Genomic DNA, 27,813 nt, shown 5'->3' with positions numbered 1-27,813 from the left:
TTTTTTTTTTTAATTGCAAGTTAGCCATACAAAATATTAATCAAACCAACTCTTTAGTTTCCTTTTTCTTTTGATTCAGTTTTTATTCTCTTAATTGCAATTATACTAATTACATTTATGATTTATAATTTTATTTTATTTTATTTTTAGTTTTATTCATGGTCATTTGATTTCTTTAATTTTTTTAATCAAATTTGGTCTTTATTTTTTTATTTTTTTTGTTTTGATTCATTTTCTAAATTGATTTTTTTTCCATTTCATCCCTAATCATATTCTTTTAATTGCTATTTTTTATTTACTTTTTTAATTGATTTTTTTCAATTCCGTCCTTAAAAATTTCATTTCATTTCATTTCCCCTAAACATTTAATTTCAATTAATTTTTATGTTGAATTTAGTTCCAATTCTTTTAATTTCTATTTATTTTAATTTGCATTGTTTTTTTATTCACTTGGTTTTATATGTGTTTTTATTTCTATTATCTTTTATTGATTTTAATAAATAATTTCAGTTGATACAAGTAGGTAAATATCTAATTTTGCAAGAATAAATATTTTGATCTATATCAATCTCTTAATTTTTTTATTTTTTTAGTTATAATTAATGATTTTTTTATTTACATAGATGATTATTAGATGTTTGGATAGATATTTTTATTTTTATTTATAATTTTTATTATTTATAAAAAAATCAAAATAGCTTCTATACTCAAGTTTTTTCTTTAAAAAATAATTACCGCTTGCTGTAAAGTATGAGCCAAATCAAGTTTAGTAAATATAATTAGGTGAGTGTTTTATTTTGCATAATTGAATATTTTAATTTGTATTTATCTTTTAATTTTTAAATTTTTTTTGGTCATAGTTAATGATTATTTTTATTTATTTATATAAATAATTATTGAGATATTTTACTTAGATGTTTGTATAAGTTTTTTAATTTATATTTGAAATTTTTTATATTAAAAACAAATTGAAACAGCATTATCAATATTTTTTTTATTAAAAAAACAACATAACCGTGGAGAATTATGGGTTAAATTGCTGCTAAATTGACTAAACCAACATAACCGTGGATGGGAGAGCTTCTTTTTTTTAAATGTCAATTTATTAAGCTTGTCAATTTATTAATTTATATATAAAAAAACTAAATGTACTCAGGCATATTTCCCAAATCAAATCACATCACGTTGTACTCATGCATATTTCCCAAATCAAATCACATCACGTATTTAGATATCAATTTATTAAGCTTGTCAAATATTAATGATGGAAAAAAATTTATTTATATTTTTAATGTTTATTAGAAAATATTTGTTTTTAACACTTTTAAAAATATTTTTTGATTTTCTTTATGGTCATAAATATAATTAATGTACAATATCAAATATTCTATAGACTTGTAAAATATACTTGAGCCTAGATGTTGGATTCATGTCCAACATCTTTTCGGCTCCAGCATCATACTCGATCTCGACTGTTAGATATGTGCTCAACCCTAGTGGTTTAATTCTTAATTTTAAATTCAATAACATGGATAAATATTTATGAGCTTATAAATCAAATTTTACTTTTATTTGTTAATATTTATGTAATAAATATTTATTTTTTTTATTAATATACATGTATAAAATATTTATTTCTCGTTAATACATATATAACTAATATTTATTATTGATTAATGTAATAAGAATAAAATAACTTTTTAACCTTTAGCTCAAGTAAAAAATAAAGTTTATAGACTAAATATCCCTTAAACTATATCAAAAATATATTTAAAAATAAAATAAATAACCTTGTTTTTAGAATTTAATACCTTTTAACATATATTTTTTAATAAAATTACTAATTTAATTCTTTGAGTATCCTTGAATCTCTAGAAGAAAAAAAATATTTTGTATGTATCACCAGTCATTTATTAAAATGTAATTTTTTTATTATTAAAAAAGGTTATTTGAATGATTATTTAATTAATCCATTATCCAATCACTAAAAAAATTTATTTTCAAGTATATTTTTATATTTTGAATCATCATCAATTAATACACACACATATATATATATATATATATATTGATATGAATCATTAAATAGCATTTAATTATTCTTTCAAGATAAAAAAAATAGTGGTAATAAAAATAGAAATAACATGTCTTTTCTATATTTTATATTTTAAAAATATATAAATGTATTTCAAAATTATTAAAAAAATTAATTTATATTTATATTTTTATCTATCCAACCTAATATTTTCTTTCTCAATATAATAATAAAATGTAAATACTATAAAAAAAATTAAATTTAATTGAAATTGAAATTGAAATTTAAATTTAAATTTCTATCTCTATAACTAAATACTTTTATGTCTCTATTTTTTTTTTGGTTTATTTTGTCTCAAGATAATATTAAAACACTACCTAAAAATAATCTTAATAATCAACTAGATTTTCTCTTTATTTAAAATTTTCATTTTCAAATATAAGAATTAATCCTGAAAAATGTTACTTTTGAAATATATTAGAATGATATCGAAAATATATTATTAAGATTATTCAAGAAACAAATTTAGGATCACGTCGATACTCCTTACTTTCTAGCCAAAAAAAAAAAACCTTATGCTACAATAGAGGGCGGTGTATGGATGTCGTTTATGATCAATCTCCCTTCAGATCCTCTTTGCCACGTCATCAAGAACGTGTCGAACCTAAGCCCACGCCGGCGGATGTTATCATTTCTATCTCTACTTTCTCTACATATACTTCGTAGTTCGTACATTTTTCACCGTATGTACGTATATAAATACTCATAGATATAGAATACCAATGTCCCTCGTCCATCCATCTACTGTTAAATTTCATCTCACTTTGGTCCTCATATTTTCTTTTATCTTAATAGCATCATCCTCCTGTCATACCAAATGATGTTGTTTTGTATTTTTAATCCTTTTGATATTAATTTGGTTAAGTTTTAATAAAATAAATTAGGTCACTAAAAACTTAACTAAGACATATTTGTTTTTAATCTTAATAGCATCATCCTACTGTCATACCTATTTTGATGAAGATGATTTGATGGAGTAAAAATAAAATGAAATCCTAAACGAATAGCCATAGATGAAGTTAAGTGAAAATTATAAAAAGTATATAATAGTAGTTGTTATATCAATTAGTGGAATAACTTGAAAAATAAACTTGATTAATAAATTAATTATTTTTATTTTTGTATTTTTAATCCTTTTGATATTAATTTGGTTAAGTTTTAATAAAATAAATTCGGTCACTAAAAACTTAACTAAGTAATTTCAATTTTATTAAATTACTTTTTTTTTTAAATTTAACTTGAACTTCAAACTAAATCATATCTAGAATCATGAATTTTTTTAGATTAATATATCATGTTAAGGAAGACTGGGTACGCCTGGAAAAATAAAGTTGAAGAATGAATACTATCAAAATAAGAACTAGTTTAGTGATCAAAGTGAAACAAGAATAAAAATAGAGGGACCAAATAAAAAGATATTAACTCCCTGCAGACATAGACATAATCCATACATTTTGAGTGCCTATATATCCACCCAGTCTCCTTCCTTATCTCTCTCACTCCCTCTTTCCATCTCAAGAAGCACTCCTGTTTTTATAAATTTGTGATCTGTCTCTCTCCTTAACCCTCACCCTACCTCCTTATCCCGCACTCCATCTCTTACCTTGTGCTAACCTTTTCATGGTAGCGAACCCGATCTTGAAACCAAATAGTAGAGAAGAAGACGACGGAGGAGAGGTGAAGGCTAAACCGGTAAAAAAAGATCCCCACTTTCCCATTTCTTTTACCATCCATTAGCAATTTACAGTTTGTGATTAGCTGTGAGAGCGATAAAGTTCATGGAGGTTTTGGTGGGACCCACTTTTAGCATCGGCGGCGATGTTTCCTCAAATGGGTCGTCGTTCGTTGTGCCTCCACCACTGCAGGAGAAGCACCAGGTGGGAATGGCCCCGCCGTTCTTGTTCTTGAAAGAGGAAGATGGTGATGGTGATGAGAGTCCGATCTCGAGCCGGGGCGGGTCGGGTATACACACGGATGATTTATCTGAGAGTTCTTCGTCAATCGGAGCTCCGGATGACAGTGAAGAAGAAGAAGAAGACGACGATGACGACGAAGATGGTGTCGTTTCTTCGAAAAAGAGCAACGTTTTGGGCACTTTGAATTCTTTAGAAGATGCTCTTCCTATCAAGTAAGTAATTTTTGGGGGCTTTTTTAGTTGATTTTGGGTTTTTTTCCCCCTATAAGTAGTTAATAATTCTCCATCTCTTGATTTATTTTCAAGAAAACTTGATTTAGCTACAGCTTATAAAAATATTATTTTTTAAGAGCTTGTAATTTTTCTTGAGGTATTTTAGTTGATTTTGGTGTTTTTCTTTTTTCTTGATTTTAGGAGGGGATTATCGAATCATTTTTCAGGGAAATCAAAGTCATTCACAAATTTATCAGAAGTGAATACAGTAAACACAGTGAAGGAATTGGAGAAGCCAGAGAATCCATTTAACAAAAGGAGGAGAATTTTAATGGCAAATAAATGGTCAAGGAAATCTTTTTACAGTTGGTCAAATCCAAAATCCATGCCTCTCCTCGCTCTGCATGAAGATGAAGATGAAGATGACGACGACGACCCAAGATTAAGAGCAGCACAAGCACAAGATCAAGAAAACAAGGAAAACCCATCAAGTGAAGCACTTGCACAAGGAATCATAGTAAGAAAATTGCATGAGAGGAGGTTTGCTAAGTTTGGTATGAAGTCTCAAAGTTGCTTCTCCCTTTCAGATCTGCAAGAAGATGAAGAAGATGATGATGCATAACCCCCAACAACTATTTATTTTATTTTTACCTTAATTTAGTTTAGCTTTCATTTGTTTTCTTCTCCGATTTACAGAGTTTTTAATAAAAAAACTAATATATCTTCAATGCTTTTTTTTCCTTCATTTTTTCGATAGGAGAAGATAATGCAAGATGGATAAATTTTTGTCATTGGACAGTATGCTTGACTTGTTAAAGACATGATTAACCTTGCACTATTGGGTTTTTGAGCCCTTTGGATAAGGATAACGGTGACTTTTCACCCATTTGGATGACCTGTAGGTAGCCAACTTTATCTTTATCCATCCAGCTTTAGGGCATGTTAGGAGAGGAGGGATCTGTCCAGATTGATTTTCTGTAAAAAAAAAAATACATTTTGTGGGGATTTTTCTGTATTAAGCTGTTAAATAAATGAAGTGTGCGTGACAACTGCCATGAGTTAATAAATGGGGGAAGAAAAGAAAAATCATAGAATGATCTTATCTTCTTCATCTTTTCAAAGTTGTTTGATCTTATCGTAGGCAAGTGTTCATGTGGGGATATTCAACTCTTTTATTACCTTACAATGAGGCCTTGATACGTGTGGACGTGTAAGGCTATGTGGGCACTCATCGCAAGAGTGTATCATGATCGAAATGTCCCTGTCTTCACCAAAGATTTGGAAGGTTCTCCTGTATAAAAGGAACGTGCCTTAAATGGTATTCCCATGGATAAGTAATTTGGTAAGCCAATTTTGAACTTCTAGTGGAAAGGATCGTCGAAAAAGGTTTTGCAGAGTGAAATACGTGTCCCCAGAACATGATTCATGGGTTCAAGAATTACTAAATTGTATTTAGTTAGTGTTTTAATGATATGATTATTTTTTGTTTGGTTTTGTGCTAAAAACAACCAAATTAACTTCTTCTTTTTTAAGATTTAGAACTAAATTAAATTAAAAACAATTTAATTTATTTTTATTTCAAACTGGTTACTGTGTTGAAATAGTAGGACAATTAATCAAAACAAGGAAAGAAAATGAATGTTGACAATTAATTAAAAACTTGACTGAACAAAATTAACACTCAAAATGATTCTAATTTAAATGAAACTCTTCAACTTCCAATATGAGACTAAAGAAACTATAAAGCAAAATTGAAAGAAGAAAAATCATCATTAATTTAATTATGAAGGCAAAAACTTGACTATTTGGAATTTCATCCCACAATTTAGTAATGTTAAATTAATTTTTTTTAATTTGATTTCTCTCTTCTATATTTCATATAAGGCATGCATTACAAAGATTGTTTTTTATTAGCTGTACTTTCATTTGCCCCTCAAACAACCAAATAGCAAGGCTGACACATTTTTTATTAGCTGTATTTTCATTTGCCCCTTAAGTTTTTTAAAAAATTATGTTTGAAGTGCTTAACTAATAGAAAAAAAAAGGAAAGAAAAACACTTATTGTCTTGTATATATATTATGTTGCCTTCATATAAATCTTGTTTCTTTATCTGTATATCTTAACATATGATAGTTTTGGCATGCTAAGAAATTGACTTGTTTGTTCTTTCTTGGCTGAAAACCATTTTTACTTAAGATGAAAAATGTTTTATGGTCATGAAAATAGTGTCAAAATAAAAATTATATCAATGACAATAAAAAATTAATATCAAAATTATCATGATTAATGTTTATAGAGATAATTATACGAAGACAGAGAAATTTCATTTAAGACATGAATATTTTGTTTAGGATATAAATATTTTTGTTAGAAATATGAAGGTTTTTATGGAGATATGGATAAGAGCAATACCATGGAGAAAAACATATGGAAAAGGAGACAACTTAGAGGGGTGATATTGATTTTCTCGTTAACAAGTTAAAATTTATTTTTATGTAAATCCTTGAAGCCCATATGATCTTAGGTAATTTATCATAGGACACATCAACCTTCTTTATTTTTTGTTCGAGTTCCATTTTCTTCATTATAAATTATTAGAGGAAACCTTTAACGGTCAATCTATCTATCTCTTTTTCAAGGCATGATAATTCTTGGTACCGTGATCATTATTGTTATGAAAAGAAAAACATCTATAGGGGTTTCGTATGTTTGAGCCACTCTTCATAGATTGGTCGATATTACACGAATTCTTTTCGTTTGATGGAAGGAAAAACCTCAATACACATGGTAGTCAGGTGTGGTCATGAGTTTGACGAACGTTAGCTGACGACGACTGGATCCCCCATGGTAGTAGGGTGTCCTAGTCGTTGAGCTTTATGAGAATGTGCACAAGATTGAAATTCGGTTTTGGGACAAGATCTAAAATATGGTTTGTTGGTGAGGGTCTAAAGGATAAGATTTTTGTTCGTTCAGACCTCATCCATATGGTAGTAGGTTGTCCTAAATTAATGGACAACCACTGTCCTGTTTGGGCTCACCCAATCGACAAAGCCTACACCTTTTCTTTTCTTTTCTTCTTATTATTATCGGAGCCGAACTATTACAAGATTACAAGTAATGAAAATATCTATCACTATGCTGTTATTATTGAGCACCAAAGTCAAACAAATTGTGCTTCGTATGCTTTTCGTTGTCCTCCCCCACCTCTTGTCCACTGCCTGCACACATAGCACAAGACCCTCGAGAGAATCAAAGCTCTTATCCTGTCTGGCAAGAACAAGAAAAAAAGGTGAACTAAATTAAAAAAAAACAAAACCCTGTTCTTATCGGTTGATGGTGGGTTCAAACTATAAATTGCATAATAGTCAAGATAAAAATTCAGGTTGGTGTAGTTATGTACATCACTGAACATGCCTATGTCTTATTTTCTGGTTCAAAAATAGACCTTTCACCTAAGACACGCAAACCCATTAGGCTCGCAACCATTCTTGTGTTTGCATGTCTCTTTTAAGGCTTTCAATGCTACATGTCTCTCCCGTAGACTACAACTTCCAAGCTCATCTTTAAGAGCATGCTTGGAACTCTTTTAATTAAATTCAATGAAGATATTTTAATTAAATTTTATGTTTGGAATATTTTGAGGGTTAAAAATTAAATTTTAAATGGAATTTAATATTTAAAAATACTACAAAAAAATAAATTTAGAGTTAAAACTAGCTTATTCGGAATACTTATTGTTAGAGATCTTTAGAGAAATAAAATGAAAATAATAAAAGTAATATAAAAATAAAATAAATTAATATGAAAATAAAATAAATTTAATCTCATTCAAATATATAAATTTAATTTACTTATCAATTGAATTAAATTAAAAATTATTTTACATAACCTGTTAGAGTTGAACCTCGTGGAATCTCTTAATGGAGCACGTGTTGTATGGATGATACATGTCATAATTCCTAATTATATCAATCATATTCCTTAAGAAAATTGTTCCCAAGGGAAACTCTTTTTGAGAATTAAAATAAGGATAATGTTAAAGAAGAGTGGTACTGCCAATAAAGCATTTGTTTAGTTAGGTGCATTGCAGGTTGTGCTTCAAGAATAATAATTGTGTTCTTATAGTGCATTGAAAAATAAAATAAAAAATGATGCCCCTCTTCATCGACTTCTTTTTTATATTTTTAAGCAAGTTTTTACACATTGAAATCAAGGTTATTTTTAATAAATCTAAAATTAGATTATATATTGAAGTCCGACTTGAAAAGATTTATGAATTTATATATATATATATATATATAAATTGAAAAGATTTATGAATTTTTTTTTATATATAATGTGAAATAAGATTTGAATTTTAATAGCTAAAAAGTTAGCATATTCTTTTAATTAATAAATGAAAACTCATATTATGAAAATAGCTTTACATTTATTAATTATTAATAAAATCGTGAATTTAAAATATGAATCAGATACCAACTTAGTATATCATAGACATCCCCTAATTAAGAGTGAGTTTTCTGGATGCAGTTCATAATTCAAAAATAAAAAATAAAACCACTTGATGTTCTTATTGGCAGAAGTCGTTTGGATGAATTAAATCACTTGATTTTTTTTTCTGGACGCAGTCCATAATCTAAAAAAATTAAGCAATCCTCTTCCTTTCCTTTGGATCATAAACAAATTAATGGAAGAATTAAATGAAATTCATATTTGGCACTTTCTCTCGTAAGAATGGAAGTGCTATGCAAATTGATGAGGTCAGATAACTTCACAAGATAATAGGACTGATCTTTATGCAGGTGAATAGAATGTGGGTGATGTACCTGTAGAACAATTATTTCCTTTAATTAAAGTGACGATTATCTGATAATTAAGATAATTTATAGAAAACTTGTAGCAATTGCAAAGCTAAAAAAGGACGGCAAGTTTGAAAATGTTTCCAAGCCTGCACCTGATCCTCCAGGAATAATGCCGTGATCTCAAGATCTTTGTTCTTTTCGAAAGTACCAAAGTGGGTATCATGAAAGCACTCACAGAAGCATTGAAGAACAATAAAGTGTTCAGCAGAAGATAGCAGGCGTGCTGTGCTTCAAACTCAAGAGGCCAGTAAACAAGGAAGAGCAGGTCGGTTGCATGCTTGATTGACGAAATAATGTGGATAAAATCCTTATTAATTTGGATGATGTTTTGACTAAACTGTAGCCTCACAACATGACAAAGCCATGGTTATCAGAGGTGAGATTTCAAAGACCGATCATCCCACTTGATGTCCTATTTGAACACGAGTAGTGGGACTTGCTGATCAAAACGATTGCCGGTGACCTCATCGAGTCTCCCACGTTGAGACCCGTGGCAGAGGAGGCTTGCGGAGAATGTGGAAGAAACATCCAAAGTGAGTGGCAAAAGAATAGTCGTTTCCACTGAATGCCATATCCAGGTTTTGTTTGCGTTTAATTTGAATTTACATTTTAATTTGAATGATTATCAATAATGATTATCTTATTGATCCACTAATCTATTCTATATATATTTTTTTTAAAATAGATGTCAGAGAGAAGAAGGGAGTTATACATATTTTCTATAGTAATTCATCATAAGATATTATTGATGATAACACTACGCAAATCGATCCTACCATTTTATTTTCGCATTATATATAGAATACTATAGCTTTTATTCTTTCATGTTCACCTTACTGGATATCTTCAAATGGTCTATATAAAACATAGTTTACTTGAAATCTCTGTACCGTCTAGTAACTGCTTTCAAAATGTAAGCAAGCAAATTTAGAATGAATACTCCAAGGCTACATGTTTTTTGTCGGGCAGTGTAAAAAAATCATCTGAACCTAGAAAAAAAAAGTGAAGTTAATTTTTGATAGAGTTGTAAAAACTGAAGGTTGGATTTGAGTTCTTTTGTTTTGTTTGTTGCATATAGCCTTAAAGACTTTATTTTTTTAGGCTTTATGCTAGGCTTGAGGTTGACGATCTGTTGGAATACGAGACCATTCATATCTAATTTAGTAAATTAAAGTAGGGAAAAAAATATATAACAAAGAGAAGGGGGAATATGTGTTTTTGATTGTTATTTAGGTTCCAAGTTGTATGCTTTTGACCTGGTGATCCTCAAAATTGATAGACTTTTGATAGTAAGGTTCCAAATTGTTTGCTTTTGACCTGGTGATCCTCAAAATTGATACACTTTTGATAGTAAGGGGATATGGTTGCGAAAGCATGGCAATGATAGAGGCTACAAACCTACTTCAAAGAATGACTTTTCACAGCACAATTATCTTACTATGCGCAAATAATGATATGCATATCGAGGGGGTAAGACAGCGCCCACAGCAGGCTAGAGCGGCGCCTACAAGAGGGAAAAGGATGCACATGTTTTCATAAGAATTCAAGTGCATGGGAGAGAAGTGGCTGGGCTACAACAGGCTAGAGTGGCCTTGGGTTAGGCTAGGGTAAGGGGCTTTTGCTGGGCTACCCCTTCTTGTCCCCGTCTAGCCTGTGGCTGGGAGCTTCGGCTGAGCTACCCCTTCTTCTCCCCGGCTAGTCTTCAGTTGGGTCTTGGGTTTAGCATATTTTGCTTGCCCATCAATTTTAATCATAAGAGAACGAGAGAGTGGATGGTCACTAAGGCTCTGGTACAGTTAAAGAACCGTCTAAGAAATTTTTTTTTTGTTAGATGAGAGCTCGTATATGATTTATATTAATGTTTCAAATATATGTACGGTTTATTTTTTTGGAGGAACAAATTATGTGAACGGTGAAAAAATATGCTCGCAATTCCCTCGCTAGCTTATTTGAAGCCCTAGCTGAAGAGAACGGATGTTGCATCTTTTATATCATTCAAGGGCTTAAGGATTATTGTAACATCTAAATCCAAATTTTTGGTTCCAAGCTAAGATTAATTCACTGCAAATTCAATCTAAGTATTTAAAAAAGAGTCATAAGAAAATTGTTTTTTTTCTTTTAATTCTTGTAGCCACCGTGATTCTTTTTTCATCAAACTAAGAATTTTAGTTTTTTATCTTAAATTTTGAATTTTAAAAAATAAAAATAGTAAATGATTCTCTCTCCTATTATTTTTAATTATAATTTGTTCATGGAAGGATTAAGAGAGAGAAAGAAATTATGGTTTACAAGGATTAAAAATTTATATTGTTAAAATTGATTTATGATTATCAAGAGTTTAATGTTAGATGATTAATTAGTATTTTGTTAAAAATAAGGATTTATGAGTTGATTTGTTTAAATTAATTTTTACAGGTTAATAAATTTATTTTTACCTTACTAGAAAATCTGGACAGAATAGTCTTGAGGTTGAAGATGATCAAATTTTATTTTGGTCATTGATTTATGAAAATCACAGTTTAGTCCCTAAACTTTGAAAAATTATAATTTGACCCCTAAATGTATTTTATGATTCTAGATAGTGTAATTATGAGATTAAGGATGATGAATCTCAATTTGATAATTGATTTGAAATATTTTTAGTTTGGTCCCTTGATTTTGGGAATTTACATTTTAGCCCCTAAACTTTATAAAAGTTATAGTTTGGTCCCTGGTTTGTTCTAGAAAGAATTAAGGATGGTTTATAGGTGATATTTCAGTATGGTTATGTGTTTACAGTTTGGTTTAGTTTTGGTAAAATTACGTTTTGGTCCTTATTTTGGATAATTGTCGTTTTAGTCTCTAAACTTAGGAGACCAAACCTGGTTTTCTTTTATGCATTAGAATCTTTTATTTATGTTACTTTGAGTTTTTTTTTAGTATATTTCATATATTTATTGTAGGTTCTCTTAACAATTTTCAATAAGTTTTTCTAGTCTTTCATTTGATATTCCTTTTAATCTATATTCTTTCGAGTGATTGAGATAATATTTAATATGTATATAATATAAATAAATATATATATGTTGATTATATGATGAGTACGATCAGTTAATCTCTTGAATATTTATATATATGACTTTATTTTTCGAGTACTCATCTATTCTTGAATTTGTACTCGCATTTTGTCGAGCTAAAGCCTATTCGATATGATATTTTTTTTTTTGATGATTCTTCAAGTATCTATTATACCTTGATATAAGACTTGTCAGTAACTCCATGCTAACGGAGGGTAGTTAGCCTATGTGCACATAGTATTTTATATATCTAGCTGATGAGAGAGGCATCAGCCTGCGGCGACTGATCATTATATAGTGGTCATCTTCGGATGTCATTTGATCTCTAACATGTATTCCACTACATTATGATAATATGTTTAGTGTATAGTTTCTGTTAGCAAGTGGACTTTGTTGAGTGTTCCTACTTCTTCAGTTTTAGTCGGCGTGCCTTGCTTATTTTGTGAGGCTTTTCTTTTAGTTTTGATTTGATGTCTTAAACGCTTCATTGTTATCTTTTATAATTAAGTTTGGATTTCGACAATGTAATGAGTATTATGAATTATTGTTTTTGTTTTAATTATTGACGAAGAGTTTTGAACTATCTTTTAGGTTGATCAATTTTGAATAACATAATATTTCTGAAGATTATAAAATGTTGTGTCAATTTTGAATAAATTGTTTTTTTGATACGTTTGTTTTGAGGCTTAGTATAGGTGTGGTGTCCTTTCAACACCATTTCTGTGTTGCCAGTCATGAAGTTAGGATTCGAGTCGTGACAATTGTTCCTTTGAACTTATTGTTAGATAGAGGTGGTCTAGATCTCCAGAGGGGAGTACTGGAAACCCGTCGTTGAGCTGGGCAAATTGCTTGTTGCACCTGGAAAAACTAGAAATTCAGAGTTTGGAAACCTTCGAAGGCTAGCTTATGCCGACATGCACTGCCTCTTGAAATGTCATTGCCTTTATAGAATCTCAAATATTTGATGATTTACAAGTGTCCGAAACTGTCGAATGTTTTTGATTCATTCAACTTGCTGCAAAGCTTCGATGAGCTTGAAGAACTCGATGTAAAATCATGTGGAGCGCTAACCTCAGAGCCCAAAAGTATGCTGTTCGTGAGAATGAGATGCTTCCCCGCTTAAGAAAAGTTGTACTACGTAATTTACCAGAACTGCACATATGGAAAAGTCCTAGTACTGAACTATCACACATGCACAGAGTTGTTACAGAGGACTTGCAAGGATAAGAAGGAGAAGGGGGCATTGATAATCTGGTGTTCCCTCAATTAAAAGAGATTTCAGCATTCTAACTTCCCAACCTTGCAGGCTTTCCTATCCCAAAGTGAAGAACTTTGCTGCTACTGTGATTTCAGGTGGAATCCAGAGAACCCCAATGCTTAAGCCGATCAAACTGGATGGTGTTGAAATAATGCTTAACAGTAGGGAGTTGATGAATGCAGTCGTAGAAGGGTACTCAAGGTTCCTGTCATTTTTCCTTTTCATAATCATGACATCTATCAATATCATGCTAATTTACCTAATTGTATTCTGCAATTTTAAGAATCCATGATTTTCCATGGCCTTTAACACGGTGTATAAAAGAAGTTTTAATTATTTAGATTGCTTCATTCATACTTGTGTGACATGGTATTTCGCATCTTGAACTGATATTTTCTGCTATTATTTTCATTGGATTTAACCCCTTGTGAGTGCGAGCTTATGATTGATGTTATTATTATTATTATTTTTCTAGTACTGCAGTGTTCTTTCGATTCTTAAAGCCAAGCTTCATCCTCTCAAGACATCACTGCTACGTTCCTCTACTTCTTCACTGCAAGGAGACCGCCATGTACTGCGTTTCGGATTTTAAGGTGTCCATATCATCTGGCATTACTTTTGGTGCTTTGAATATAACACAGCCGACCCTAGTCTGATCAGGATTCAAAGATCAAGGAAGACAATTTCTGAAAAGGGCGTTTATATCATCTGGCATTACTTTTGGTGCTTTGAATATAACACCGCCGACCCTAGTCTGATCAGGATTCAAAGATCAAGGAAGACAATTTCTGAAAAGGTCATAAACAAGAACTCTAATAATGTTTTATTATTGAATAATTTCTTCTCTAATTGTCTTTCCCGAAAGGATTACAATTTACAAGGTTTAAAACGGACCTTACATTGAAGGAAAATCATAATCTCTAAACAAACTGACCTTACATGGAAGGAGAATTAGAATTTCTAAACAGATAGGAGATATAAAAATAAAATTCAAAATTTAGACTGAAAATTAAACAAGAAAATAATAAAACTGAATCAAACATTATCTTCTTGGATTTTTTGAAGACTTTTTTGATGTGAGCCAGTGAAGCTGCCCTAGCCACCACCATTGAACAAGACAATTTGAGCATGATTGAATTGTTGGATTGAAAGTTATGGATTTCTCTATCAATAAATTACGGGTTTTGCTATCAGATTGGTCATTTGACACGTCCAAAACGTTTTTTAGACATAGACCAATCACATTGGTCCATAAATGTGTTTGCTTGGCTTTACACATGGTACGATTGCAATGGACCCGCATTCTACTGTTCAGAACCCCTGCATAGAATACTTCAAATGATTTAATGTTATCTTTTCCTATTTGTTCTATATTATCGGCAATCAGGACATTACTGCATAAATATGGTGAGCATATCTGATAAAACATATGGTTCTCTGTTGTTTTTAACGGGTTGCTTTCCGGTGACTTATTTTGCTCGCTAATCCAGACTTTTCGTCATTTTTTTTTCCATATCTTCTTGTAATATCTTTGTATCTTTTAATCAATGAAATGGGAATTTTTGGCACTGCGATCAACACTTGAGATTTCAGCAGACAAAAAATTCCAACTAGTTCTGCGTGTTTCCTAACCCATCAGCTGTAATATATCAACTGGTTGGGTAGGAAAAGCCACTCCATATTGACAGGCTGTGGAGTGTGAAAATTAATGTGTTTTTGACAAGGAATAGTTTTACTTACCTTCAAAACCGTCTGTGAGTAGCATTCCGATAACCATTTCTGACAAGGAATAGTTTGAAGGGCCTGTTAGCATAAACTTTAAGCAATCCTGATACTTTTTGATAAAATGCTATAAAGAAATAAAAAGAATTGATAGCTAGAGGAAAAGGGAAATATATTGCGACTTCCTCGATGAAGAAAAGTATTATAGATTGCGCAAGGCAAATCAAACAAGAAAAGAATAACTTTCCCCTTCCATCTGATCAACATGGTGATTTCACTACTACTGTTCTTTTCTGCATTTTCTGTTTCAGTCATCTTTCACCTTTGATTGCAAGCTATTCAAAGAAAGAGAGGTATGTTCTTGATTCACACCATCTAGTAGTTATTTGCATAATTTGCTTGATTTTGCTAAGTTATGAATATTATGAATTCTTATTTCCATGTCTAAAATTCTTTTTTGTAACTGGCAAGCGTTTTTGCTACTAGGAAGTTCCATCTTATGGTAGTGGAGGTTGATAAATATGATGTTAGCTTTGAAAGATGATGAGCTTTTTTTGCAATTTCCAGTTGTGATCATCTTCATATTATGTTTCTGAAGCTCTGAAATTACAGTATGAAATTGCATAAAAATAAAGAGAAAACTCTATATTTTCTAAAAAGTTGGTAATTCAAGAACCTAATAATAATAAAAATAACACACCAATTTATATATAGGTTAAAACTGACTTAAACAAAAGAAATCCAAATCTAAGTTGGAAAAGTACTTAAAAACCAAAATTAACTAGAGAAATAATAAAAATAGTACAGACAACATTTTTTAGATCTAATTTAAAGGTCTTCAGCTGTCTCCTTACATAACTAAGCTTGTAGAAGTATTCGGTAAAATTTGAGCCCGATCTAATTATAATATCTAAAATTATGACTGTTTTTGTCATTTGATACGTCTTGAAGGTAATTTTTTTTTTTTTATAGGCTTTGGTTATCTATTTGTTCCAATGTATCCATAACAATTTTCGAGTCAAAATCTTTACTATTTGTATTTGTGTCATTGCTATCATTATTTTGGATGCATAAGTACTTGTACCTAGGCCATTGCTGTAAGGATATGTAGAGACATGCATTGTGCAGGCATTAACTATACTTTTCTTCATCATCTTACCTCAGACGCTATACGTATACTGAGATGGCTGTTGATATTGTGATTTCCATCATTGGGAAGATTGGAGAGTTCATGGTTGAGCCAATCGGACGAAAATTTGAATATTTAATTCACTACAACAGCAACATGGAGACTCTCAAAGATCAAGTTCAAATACTGGAGGAAGTGAGAAAAGATGTCCAGGGATCAGTTGACGCAGCAACAGCGAAGGGTGAAACAATAAAAAATGAGGTTAGAAACTGGATGTCGAGAGTTGACGGGGTCATCTTGGAGGCTAGGAAAATTTTGGAGGATGATGCCGTTCAAAAGAAGAGGTGGTTTAATAGGTGGTTTCTTGATTTGGCTTCACGCTATCGGCTAAGCAGAGAATCAGAAAACAAAATAACAGCAACTGCAAAGATAAAAGTAGATGGGCAGTTCGATAATGTTTCCATGCCTGCAGCTCCCCCAGAAATAGTGTCTCAAGATTTTGTTATTTTTGAAAGCACTAGATTGGCTATAATGGAAATCATGGAGGCGTTGGAGGGCAATATAATCAATTTTATAGGGATATATGGAATGGCTGGTGTCGGTAAAACGACTTTCGTCAAAGAAATTGAAAGAAGGGCTAAAGAAGATATGCTTTTCGATGCTGTTGTGATGGTTGTAGTGTCACGTACTGTTGAAGTGAAAAACATCCAACAGCAGATAGCAGATATGTTGGGCTTCAAGTTCGAAGAGAAAAGAGAACAAGGAAGAGCCAGTCAGTTGCATGCTAGATTGAAGAATGTGGAGAAGATCCTTATTATCTTGGATGATATTTGGGACACCCTTGATCTTGCTGCCATAGGCATTCCATTTGGGGATGATGATCATAAAGATCCCGAAAACGTGAATTGTAAAGTTCGTAAAATTGTGGCCACAACACGATGCAGACTAGCATGCAATTCTATGACCACAGGAATCGAGACTTCGAAGATCATCCATCTAAATGCTTTATCTGAAAATGAATCATGGGGCTTGCTTACGATGAATGCTGGTGAGGTTATCGACTCTCTCGAATTGAATTCCGTGGCAAAGAAGGTCTGCAGAGAATGCGGGGGTTTGCCCATAGCCCTTGTTACTGTGGGAAGGGCAATGAGAGACAAAACCCTGGAAGAATGGGAAGAAGCTGCTCTAGAACTTCAGAAACCAATGCCTTCAAACATTGACGGCACGGACGAAATCGTGTATAAGTGCCTTAAGCTAAGCTATGACCACCTGAAAAATCGGGAAGCAAAGTCAATGTTCTTGCTTTGCTGTTTATTTCCGGAGGATTACAACATCTGTATAGAGGTTCTAGTGAGATACGGGATTGGGCTGGAAATGTTCAAAGATGTTCTGACTATACAGGAGGCAAGGAGGCGAGCACATTCTATCACCAAAAATCTCAAAGATTCATGTCTGTTGTTAGCAGGCAATGAAACAGGATGCATCAAAATGAACAATGTCGTCCGTGATGTAGCAAAAACAATTGCATCTGATATTTACTATGTGAAAGCTGGGGTGAAGTTGATGGAGTGGCCAAATGCGGAAACTTTGAAGCATTTCACTGGGATATCAGTAATGTTCAATCAGATAAATGGATACCCTGCTTCCTGGGACTGCTCAGACCTCCAGATATTGTTGATGCAAGGCAACTGTATTGAACAGCCCATGCCAGATGAAGTCTTTAAAGGGATGACAGCCCTTAAAGTTTTTGATCAGAGTGATATTATCTCGAAAGGCGATCCTTACTTTTCGAGGAAATTGGAACCAGGATTTTCTTATCTAACAAGTCTTCGGACATTAATCATGAAAAATTGCAGGATTGCTGCCCCAGCTGCTATTGGGAATATGAAAATGCTTGAGGTTCTAAGCTTGGAAAATTGCAAGCTCCTAGACCTACCACAGGAAATAGGGGAGTTGACAAATATAAGGTTGCTTGATTTGGAAGACTGCCATCATAGCAGAAAAAAACTCAATGCCATATTTCCTCCAAATGTCATCTCAAGGTGGTCCAGATTAGAAGAGCTGTACTCAAGTTCTTTCATGAAATACACCAGAGAGCACATAGCTGAGCTGAAATCCCTGTCCCACTTAACCACCTTAATAATGGAGGTCCCTGATTTTGGATGTATACCTGAAGGTTTCAGTTTTCCTGAATTGGAGGTTTTCAAAATAGCCATACGCGGCTCTGTCCATCACAAGCAATCAAATTATCTTGAGGTTTGTGGTTGGGTCAATGCCAAGAAATTTTTCGCATTTCCTTCACTAGGCTGTGTCAAGCCATTACTGAAGAGAACACAGTATCTTAAACTATCGTCCTTTGAGGGGCTAAGGACTATTTTTCCTTACCAGTTGGCAGATAGAGATGGCTTAGCTGTCTTGGAAACTCTGGAACTATCTGATTGTGTTGACCTTGAGTATTTGATTGACAGTGAAGAATGGAAGATGCCACCCGTAATAGAGCAGCATCAACACACTTGTTTGATGCACCTGGAAAAGCTAGACCTTCAGTGTTTGGGATCCTTTAAAGGGTTATGCCATGGTGCACTACCTGCTGAATTGTCCATGTCTTTGCAGAAGCTCAAGAGTATGAGGTTTTTCAAGTGCGTGAAACTGTCTAGTGTCTTTCCTTCACTTGAACTGCTGCAACGGTTTGATGAACTTGAAGAACTTTCAGTAGATTCATGTGAAGCACTGGAGTATGTATTCAGCCTCAAAATCGAAGAGCCTGTGTTTGAGGAGAAAAAGATGCTGTCCCATTTAAGAGAACTTGCACTTTGTGATTTGCCAGCAATGCAGTGCATATGGGACGGCCCTACTAGACTACTGCGCCTGCATAATCTTCAAATTGCAGACATTCAAAACTGCAAGAAACTTAAAGTTCTCTTCGATGCATCTGTTGCTCAAAGTCTTTGCCAATTGAAAAAACTGCTAGTAAAAGGTTGCGATGAGCTGGAAACAGTTGTTGCAAAGGAACCGCAACGACAAGATGGCAGGGTGACGGTTGATATTGTGGTGTTCCCTCAATTAGTAGAGCTTTCACTCCTCTACCTTCCTAACCTTGCTGCTTTTTGCTTGGATAGCTTGCCTTTCAAATGGCCATCCTTGGAAAAAGTAGAGGTTCGCCAGTGTCCTAAAATGGAAACCTTTGCTGCTATCATGGATTCAGATGAAAACCAAAGCACACCAAAGTTGAAGCAGATCAAATTGGATGAAGTTGATTTGATACTTCATGGAAGGAGCTTGAACAAGTTCATACAAAAGTACTCCGAGGCAAGGTATATATCAATCATTAATTGTAGTTTCTGATGAACAAACCAACCAACTGGATGTACTTATTACTTAGTTAAGAGATAATATTCAGTGGTTTAAAATATTTAAAACAGCAAAACTTCATACTAATTGTCAGCATTTTGGCGCAGGGAGCTGCGGAACCTGATAAATGACCATCAGAGGCGCATGCAAGGATTGACAGAAAGTTAGAAATGATATTGATCGGTAATACTAGCATTAACCCACCAAAATTCTTCCAACTTGGACTAAGATTGTATCTGCAATGGATTTAAGCTTAATCCCTTTTAACAAGCACGCATCACTGTTTTTCTGCTGCAGTTTTTTCAATTCTAAAAGCCAAGCTCCTTCCCCATGAAATCACTGTTGTATTGTTCTTGACTTGTTCACTGCAAGGAGGTTTGCCATGCTTCACATTTTAAGGTGTTTCTCTAGTGTCCGACAAGAAGAAAGGGTGCAATTTCACTTTGAAAACGAGTTAATAGTAAATTAGCCTGTAAAATTAATTGAGGTAAGCTGGTTTGTCATCTCTGTTTGTATAAAGTAAGCTCTGCATGCATATACAAACACATTAACATAAAATCAATATAGAAAGAAAAGAAGAGGTAAGAAACATAGAAAGAGACTACGAAGGAGTTGATTAAAGTGAAGAGCACATGAAAGGTTTGAGGAGATTGTGGAATAACCAGAGGAAGAGGCAGAAAATATGAAAAGACGAGAAAACAATCACAGATAATTAAAGTTACTTTGGTCTTAGGATTCTATGGAAAGCGATACAGAGGAAGAGGAGGTACGAGATTGTTGAATAACCAGAGGAAGAGGCAGACAATATGAAAAGACGAGAAAACAATCACAGGTAATGAAAGTTATTTTGGTCTAAGGATTCGATGGAAAGCGATACAGAGGAAGAGGAGGTTAATGAAGGCCTCAAAAAGGTGAAGATTAAGAGAGCTACTACTTTGCAGAAAGAGCTTGTAATTGAGAATGATGAAATCCCCAATTTATAATTATCATTAATTTAACCTAAGAAGAGAAGCAAATCAACGTGCCATCCATCTCATGCTTGAGAGTGGTGGACTCTTTTTCTCGATAATTTACAAGCTACAAGTGGTTAGACAATAAAACCATGTTAAATAAGAAAATATAATAAGAGTATGAGCAAGTAAATTTTACTTAAACATTATCATACCGATCATAAACCCAACGCAGATAAGAAGTTCTTTGCTGAAATGGAAATTGTGGTTCCAGAGATCATTGTTCATCACCATGTCTAATACAAGTCTTCTTCCTGCTAGCTCAAACATGACCTAAGCACCAAACGTTGAAGCCAAAAATATGAAGCAGCTCCAAGCCGGATGCCTATTCTACATTACCAAGCTTAATAACCAAAAAGAAAGAATGCTCTTTAAGCAAATGAAAAGGCCTCGATTCAGCCACTGCCAACAACATCCAACCCTAGAAATATGGCCCTCCAAACACAACAAAAGCGACTTCCAGAATAAGACTACTTCTAGGTACAAAGTAACAAAATTCAAGGACCAATATGTAAAGTACCTAAATCAATTCTTAAGAATTTGTAAATAAAAATATTAACAACCCTCGTAATTTGATTCTCAAAACATATAAAATTGCAGTTCAAAGTGGGGTATGGCTAATCTTGTGATGGCTATGTTGCTGAGTTTCTACATCAACTGCCTCCCTTCTGCTTGAGAGTGATCTTATCCCCCAGGCTGAGGGCAATTCCCTGGGTCTTGCTCCTTATCCGGATGTACCCACTAAGCTTCCCATCCGCTTGTTTTTCTATGCTGAGATTGACCAACGCATCCTCACCAAAAATGCTTTTTGCATATAAATTTGCAGCCAAGAAACCACAGTCCCCGTCTAGTGCAGACCTGAAATTCAACCAACCAAAAAAACACTTGTTAAATACTGATGGAAGGATGTCAGACCAGTCAAAGAGTTTGTTATATTATTGTTATATGTGTGGAGTGCGTAGACCAAAATAACTCACGGTGCCGTAAGACACTTCATATTGGTAGACTTGATGACATGATCCAGAAAATCCTTCTCACTTTGAATTATTGTGTTCACAGCGACCTGAAACACGATATCAGCAATAATATTTTTAGAATCACAAGATATCAGCAATAATATTTTTAGAATTTATTATATATCGAAATGCACCAGTAATTGATGTAGAAGAGAGGTGTGCAGAAACCAAAATAAGAATAAGGAATGGAGATTGAATTCAGAAACATCCGGTCTAGAGACAATCCCTTAAGCAGGATTCAGGCCGGTGATGACATCAAAGTCAATAACAAAGACATGGTTAGTACTGCCAGCCACCAACAGAATTTGCAAGGGATGATAGTTTAGATTGAGGCCAGCAAAGAAATCATTTTCTCACCAAAAAAATAAGAACAGAGAATTAAATACCCAAATAACTAAAGCTTTACTTGCGCAGAAAAGAATATTAGCTTTACATCATACCACAATTCAAGTGGCTATCATTATATAAAAATGGAATGCTGCAGTTCGGATATTATTGTGCAAATTGTTACTCATGTCCCAGTAACTCAAAAAAGTGAGGGTTGTATCCTTGCATGATCATGCCAAATGAAATTTGAAGAGTCTTACATCATTGCAGCAGGCATGCAACACAGATCACAGAAATAAACAAGCCAAAGGGAATGCCAGTGGTACCTTGTTTTCCCATTCAAACTCTGCCCACATTGTTCTGAAAGCAGCATCTGTACAAACTGCAGGAGAAATATAATCCATGATATCAATGTGGATGTCGTTAAGGACAACAACTGTCCGCTCAAGTACGTTGGATGTCTCATACACAATATTGCCAAAAATCACTCCAGTCTCGGTTGAGGACACCTTGATGTTGGCCTTTATCTGCTTACTAGACTCAGGAGCTAGGATGTAGTTCTGTGGCCGCTCCACCAGTTTCAGGTCACCCATTGTGGCAAGTTCCAAGCACAAATTCTGGAGAGTGTCTTTTGTCCTGTTGATCACTGTGACATCAAGTACAATGTCATAGTGATGAACTGTCACATAAGCTTCAGCATAAACAGGGTCACTGAATCCTGTAAGCTGAAGAATGCGGTTAAGCTTATTTGCATCATCCCCATCCTTGATGAACTCTCCCGTTGCTCTTTTCAAATCATCTTGAACTTCATCCTCCAACTCCAGCTGACTCATACCCTGTAATTTAGATGAAGCCAGGAACACTTAATGTGAAAATTTTACTAATCAACTGAAAATCACCGTGATATCAATTAACAGCATCTGAAATCAAGCACTGCCTATATATTCAACCAAAAAAAAAAAATGAAATGAAGAGACCTGACCATTGAAACATGAGGAAAACATCAACTTGGAAGTACAAAACATCATAGCAAGAAATGGTCACTGGCATTGAATCTTTGCTAGCAAATGATACTAATGCCTAAAACTGAATCAGTCTATATGAAAATGACGCTTAAATAATATCAAGCAGATCCAACTCTCAAAGAATGAAAGGGTAAAGAAGCAACTTTTAAGAGACTTGGTTCACAGCATCAGAAAAATCATGTAAAATATGCAGCTACATGAGTTTTAAGGGGAAAATGCAGCATAGCTCAAAAACAAGTATTAATATCACTTTTCCATAAGCAACTATCAAGGAATGTATCAATGATAGTAACAAATACTAATAACCAAAACTAGCAGTGGCTCTTAGCAAACTCCAAGTTAAAAACTAAAAAAACTCAAATCTTTCTTACCTTCCTGCTCTTCAAATGGTAGAAATCAATAAGGTCATCTGGTTGTGCATAAGAAACCTGAGCCTTTGCCTTTAGTTCCTCAGTTTCCCTCAGCTGTTTCTCTGAAAGCATTTTGACAAAACTCTGACGGCAAGACTGCAACCATATCTTCCTGACCTCATCACCTGTACTGCATAGTAATCTTATGCACAAGAGAATCCTATCATAAGAGTCGCCGTCAATAGGGTGTGATAGAACTGGTGACTGCCCAAGTTGTATCATAGCGACCATGATCAACAATGCCTGGGCGGATGCTTTGTTTACTTCAACCTTAGAAGGTTGCACCTCTTCCAATCTCAGAACAAGCTTTGTCAAAGTGCAGGCCACAACTGCTCCCAGGAAAAAATCACCAGTGAGAAGAAGGGATCTCAAGTTCCCAGCAGCCAATGACCCCTGAACAATGGTAGGAGGGGAAAAGGCAGTTTCAGAAGCAGCACTCTGTGTTGCGTAAGTCCCATCAGAAAGAATAGCAGGCCTTCTAGAAGAAACTGTAACAGAACTTGGTTGTTGAGAGTTCTTAGAAGCATCAGTAGGTGCTTCCCCTTCTTCTGAAACTGAATAAAATGGTAATTCTCCCAGGCATTGCTTGATGGTTGCAATGCCACTTTCAACTTCTGAAAGGGACAGACAATATTCACCGATTATCCAAAGAGCACAGGAGCAAACCCTTGCAGCTCGTATCTGGTAGAAAGTATCCAACAGTCTTGTTATAATAGAAACCCTCAGTTTTGGATTTGTCTCAATTATCTCCCGGACAAATATGGCAACATCAATAGCTGAAGCAACATTACTGTCTCCCAGGAAATCCATCAACAAATGAACAACTGTGCTTGCCACCTCTGGGAACTTGATGGCACAAGAATGGATGGCTTGGATGAGCATTTGCCTGTACTCACCATTCTTCTCAAGCTCTCCATTTTGAGTCTTCATAACTTCCTTCTTCAACATAAGAACAACCTCGTTGATATTCCTTGGGGTGATCAAATCAAGGGCAATATCTAGAGTCTTTTTCTGAATGTCTAGATTCGGGCTGGATAGCGCCCTAAGCACATCCATAATCCTGTCAACCATGATCTCTCTATGAGAAGACTTGAGCTCATTCAGACGATCAAGAACTATAAGCTTCACATTATTGTCACTCTGAGAAATTAGAAGCTGGCAATAGGTGCTTGCAGCAGCTCTAATAGCAGTAGGTGCAGATGACAAAGAAACAAGTGTACTAGCACACTCATAAATAACTGCATTAGAAGGGGCATTCAGCAATGATATAATGATCTTAATGTATTTTCCCTTCTCTCCTCGATTTGTTCTGCACACCTTCCGAATCAACTCTAAGACAACCATCTGCAGCAGTTCACCCCATTCAGAGACCTTATCAACATTGGTCAAGAGGTAATTAGTGGCCCGATCTTGATCACAATTAAAGAGCATGAGAAAAGCATTCCTCTTAGCTGACTGATCTAGCTCTGTTGACAGAACCTTCTCAATCATTTCTGGAGCATCAATCAAAAGCTGCTCACCATGAGGAAGCTTATAAATGGCCATCACAGCTGAGATAGCATTCCTCCTAATGAATGGATGTCGGTGCTCTAGATTCTGAAGGACTGAAGGGATAAGTGGTTCAATTATTTCTGTCTCATTCAATCTACAGAGAAACCTCAATGTCACCCCACGAATGTATTCATTGGGGTGCTGAAGATTGTTCCTCAGGTTTTGGCATATGAGAATCATCTCTGGTAACACCCTCCCCTTGGCATCCTTCTTGTCAATAATCTCCAGATACAACAGTAAAAGTTTCTGGACTGTGTGGTCTTCTGATGGCAGGACATATCTGACTATGGTGATAAACAGTTGTGGTAAGGTTTCCCCATTTAATAAAAGACTAATTGCTTTCTTCATGGCATCGATCTTAGCTGACACATCACTGCCTTCAAGCGCCTCTTTGATCTCTGTAGCTATAGCTGGGGTCCCTTTATCAAAGTGCACAAGAAATGTACAAGACTTCTCCATCTCTTTTTTATTTCCTGGTAATACAAAAAAGACATGTTAACTGAAATCAATATAAGATAAACAGACACCGACTGTGAAAAATAAAATGTAAGAACAACTGAATAAATAAATAAATAAAATAAGTTTCCTGTCTCTTCCAAATAATTCATCTCTATTCAGAAAAGCCCAAGATTGAAAAAAAATACCACAAATATCATGATATATACATTTAGCCTCTCTATTTCATAATATTAAGCCAATTGACACAACTCAAATTCTTAACAACATCCTACCATTTCCATCTAATTCAGTTAGAATTACCACAGTGACCAAACTTATTCTACCTACATTACAGATACCACATGATTTAACACGTTCCGTTCACATAATAATGCCAATTTGAAGGACACCAAATTTGCAACTAGAAGCAAAATCAAATCAGCACGAGGCATTAAAATCTAACAGCATTCTCGTTTTACTTCTTCAAATCGTAAACACTAATCAATGTGATCACTAATTTAACAAAACAAAACAAATTCAACCTTCTCACAAACTCCAACCTTTTCCACTAGTGTTCCCAAATCATCACATTCTGACAACTTTCCATCAAAATTCACACACAAATCACTAACCAAATTTTTACCTAAATTACAGATCCAGCACAATTAACACATAAATGTAACTAAATCTGTAATTCGCACCAAAACCAAAACCAAAAACATTAAACAATAACAAGTAAATCTGTAATTCACACCAAAACCAAAAACATTAAACAATAACAACTAATCAACTAAATTACTCAAAAATAATAAAAAATAATCAAAATTAGATCTAGAAATTAATAAAAAAACGCATTTCAGATCTGCTCAGTCTAAACTCAGATCAGAATCCTAAATACAAAGCAATAATCAATCAAAAAGTCGTCGTCTTATATTGTGAGCACATCGAAACCTAAAAATCAATCAATTAGAGCCATAAATGATAGTAATGATAATTCAAAACCGATAAAAGAGCAATAACTTTGGGTACTGAGAAAATGGAATCACTTTCTCGGAATCCAAACAGATCGAGAAAGAATTCGAGAGGCAAAACGAACCGTATAACGATGCGGTGAGATCCAACTATAAGAAAGAGAGAGAGCGTGTGGAATTCAGTGAGAGATAGAGAGAGAATATTTGACTGACCCGAACAGATCCAGCTCGTGTTTTTTTTATATGAGATGGAAGATAATAGAGGAAGAGAAGAAGGACTTTGAGTGTAATTTTTTTAAGTTGGTTATGGTTTTTTTGGTAACTGAAGTTCATAAACTTGACCCGGTCCATGACCCGGTACCGGCCCAAAAACCAGGTCACGGGCCTGGTAGCTACAAGATGAATAGTCCAACTCCAAACCTAACCATCTTCAGCATCCTCCACTTATTTACCCGCCATTAATTTCCATCTTTGCCCACACATTATCCGTTATCCTTGTTTCCCTCTCCTCTCCCTCTCTAAGCTCCACCTTCATTTCCATGGCTGATCATTAATGGTTTTTTTCACTACTAACATCACCAGCAATGCCATGCAAAATCATCTTCTCTCCCTCTATTCTACTAAGTTCCCATCATCAAACCCATTACCCACTTTCAAAATCACCTTCTCTTATTCCTCTACACCCACTCGTCGTAGGTTTCACAAGCCTCATCATAGTCTTAAACGCCTTACCTTTCGAAAAGTTCAGCTCACTAGAAGAAGGCCATTGGAACAGATTTTTGAGGAAGTCGAGAGTGCTAAGAGAAGGTATGGGAAGTTATATACGATAGTTATGAATGCGGTGATGGAAGCTTGTGTGCATTGCGGGGATACCGAGTCTGCTCTTAAGGTGTTTGATGAAATGTGCAAGTCAGGAAGTTCTGGGGTTGATGGTGTCTCTTATGGGACTCTGTTAAAGGTACTTGAATTTGAATTGAGGTGTTCTGTTTTCGTAACTTTTGTTTTTGATTTCATATTAGTTTGACTATTACTTTAATTATTGTTCGATAGGGTTTGGGTGTGGCTAGAAGAATTGATGAAGCATTTCAGATACTGGAATCAGTGGAAATGGGTACACCTGTTGGAAGTCCAAAGTTGTCGGCTCCGATGATATTTGGTCTCTTAAATGCTCTAATTTCAGCAGGTTTGTAAAATAAGAGATGAAGTTATGGGCTTTGTTTTGTTTCCAGGTTCTTTAGTGGTAGCACTTGAAACTGTTAAGAGCTTTTCTTGATAAACTGGATAGATTGGATTGTGTTCGATTAGGATTACCATTTCATGATAGGACATCGAGCCCAAATTTGAAATATCTTGGACAAATTGCCTTTTCGTTGCTTGTATTAGTAAATCTATTTACTTATTGTGGTCTCACTACAAGCATGGATTTTTTTTTATTATTGATATTTTGAAAATCATGAGCTTAT

General features: G+C 34.0%; 3 protein-coding genes and 2 long non-coding RNA genes across 9 annotated transcripts in view; 4 read left to right on the top strand and 1 right to left on the bottom strand.

Moving 5' to 3' along the window:
- Positions 1 to 3,585: 3,585 nt before the first annotated feature.
- Positions 3,586 to 5,274, top strand: LOC105130516 (stress response NST1-like protein). The gene is made up of 2 exons (XM_011033072.1): positions 3,586 to 4,223; positions 4,425 to 5,274. Exons 1-2 carry the CDS (start codon positions 3,874 to 3,876, stop codon positions 4,843 to 4,845), a joined length of 771 nt encoding a protein of 256 aa, XP_011031374.1. The 5' UTR covers positions 3,586 to 3,873; the 3' UTR covers positions 4,846 to 5,274.
- A 4,070-nt stretch (positions 5,275 to 9,344) lies between these two features.
- Positions 9,345 to 13,765, top strand: LOC105130518 (uncharacterized). The gene is made up of 2 exons (XR_843249.1): positions 9,345 to 9,664; positions 13,166 to 13,765. It is a non-coding gene; the product is annotated as an uncharacterized LOC105130518 (long non-coding RNA).
- LOC105130517 (uncharacterized) lies at positions 10,276 to 10,902 on the top strand. The gene is made up of 2 exons (XR_843248.1): positions 10,276 to 10,380; positions 10,442 to 10,902. It is a non-coding gene; the product is annotated as an uncharacterized LOC105130517 (long non-coding RNA).
- A 7,008-nt stretch (positions 13,766 to 20,773) lies between the features above and the next one.
- Positions 20,774 to 26,585, bottom strand: LOC105130515 (coatomer subunit beta-2). Of its 5 annotated transcripts, none has more exons than XM_011033071.1 (5): positions 26,562 to 26,585; positions 23,352 to 25,411; positions 22,282 to 22,791; positions 21,590 to 21,675; positions 20,774 to 21,470 (listed from the first exon to the last, which is right to left on the bottom strand). In XM_011033071.1, exons 2-5 carry the CDS (start codon positions 25,398 to 25,400, stop codon positions 21,266 to 21,268), a joined length of 2,850 nt encoding a protein of 949 aa, XP_011031373.1. In that variant the 5' UTR covers positions 25,401 to 25,411; positions 26,562 to 26,585; the 3' UTR covers positions 20,774 to 21,265. The 5 variants fall into 5 exon arrangements, with proteins under 5 accessions (XP_011031373.1, XP_011031370.1, XP_011031369.1 ...); XM_011033068.1 differs by lacking the exon at positions 26,562 to 26,585 and adding an exon at positions 26,474 to 26,555; XM_011033067.1 differs by lacking the exon at positions 26,562 to 26,585 and adding an exon at positions 26,476 to 26,555 and having other exon boundaries at positions 23,352 to 25,414.
- Positions 26,586 to 26,780: 195 nt separating this feature from the next.
- The window catches only part of LOC105130605 (pentatricopeptide repeat-containing protein At5g10690-like), a 5,925-nt gene continuing 4,892 nt past the window's right edge, over positions 26,781 to 27,813 (top strand). Inside the window, 2 exon segments of the mRNA XM_011033178.1 lie at positions 26,781 to 27,308; positions 27,401 to 27,579. Of these exon segments, the coding sequence (XP_011031480.1) occupies positions 26,904 to 27,308; positions 27,401 to 27,579 (584 nt within the window). The 5' untranslated portion in view covers positions 26,781 to 26,903.

The sequence above is a fragment of the Populus euphratica genome, unplaced genomic scaffold (genome assembly GCF_000495115.2).
Source record: "Populus euphratica unplaced genomic scaffold, PopEup_1.0 scaffold21.1, whole genome shotgun sequence".
NCBI classification, from domain to species: domain Eukaryota; kingdom Viridiplantae; phylum Streptophyta; class Magnoliopsida; order Malpighiales; family Salicaceae; genus Populus; species Populus euphratica.
Note: the sequence above shows the minus strand (reverse complement) of the source record. Positions and strands in the feature narration are given on the sequence as shown.

What these genes read in the sequence shown, in the direction of transcription:
- LOC105130515 (XM_011033071.1), bottom strand. Translation starts at nt 25,400, where the DNA reads ATGGAGAAGTCTTGTACATTTCTTGTGCACTTTGATAAAGGGACCCCA. An exon ending in ACCATTTGAAGAGCAGGAAG is followed by an intron (nt 22,792 to 23,351) that starts GTAAGAAAGATT and finishes TCTAAATTACAG; the next exon opens with GGTATGAGTCAGCTGGAGTT. An exon ending in ATGAAGTGTCTTACGGCACC is followed by an intron (nt 21,471 to 21,589) that starts GTGAGTTATTTT and finishes GTTGAATTTCAG; the next exon opens with GTCTGCACTAGACGGGGACT.
- LOC105130516 (XM_011033072.1), top strand. Translation starts at nt 3,874, where the DNA reads ATGGAGGTTTTGGTGGGACCCACTTTTAGCATCGGCGGCGATGTTTCC. An exon ending in GAAGATGCTCTTCCTATCAA is followed by an intron (nt 4,224 to 4,424) that starts GTAAGTAATTTT and finishes TCTTGATTTTAG; the next exon opens with GAGGGGATTATCGAATCATT.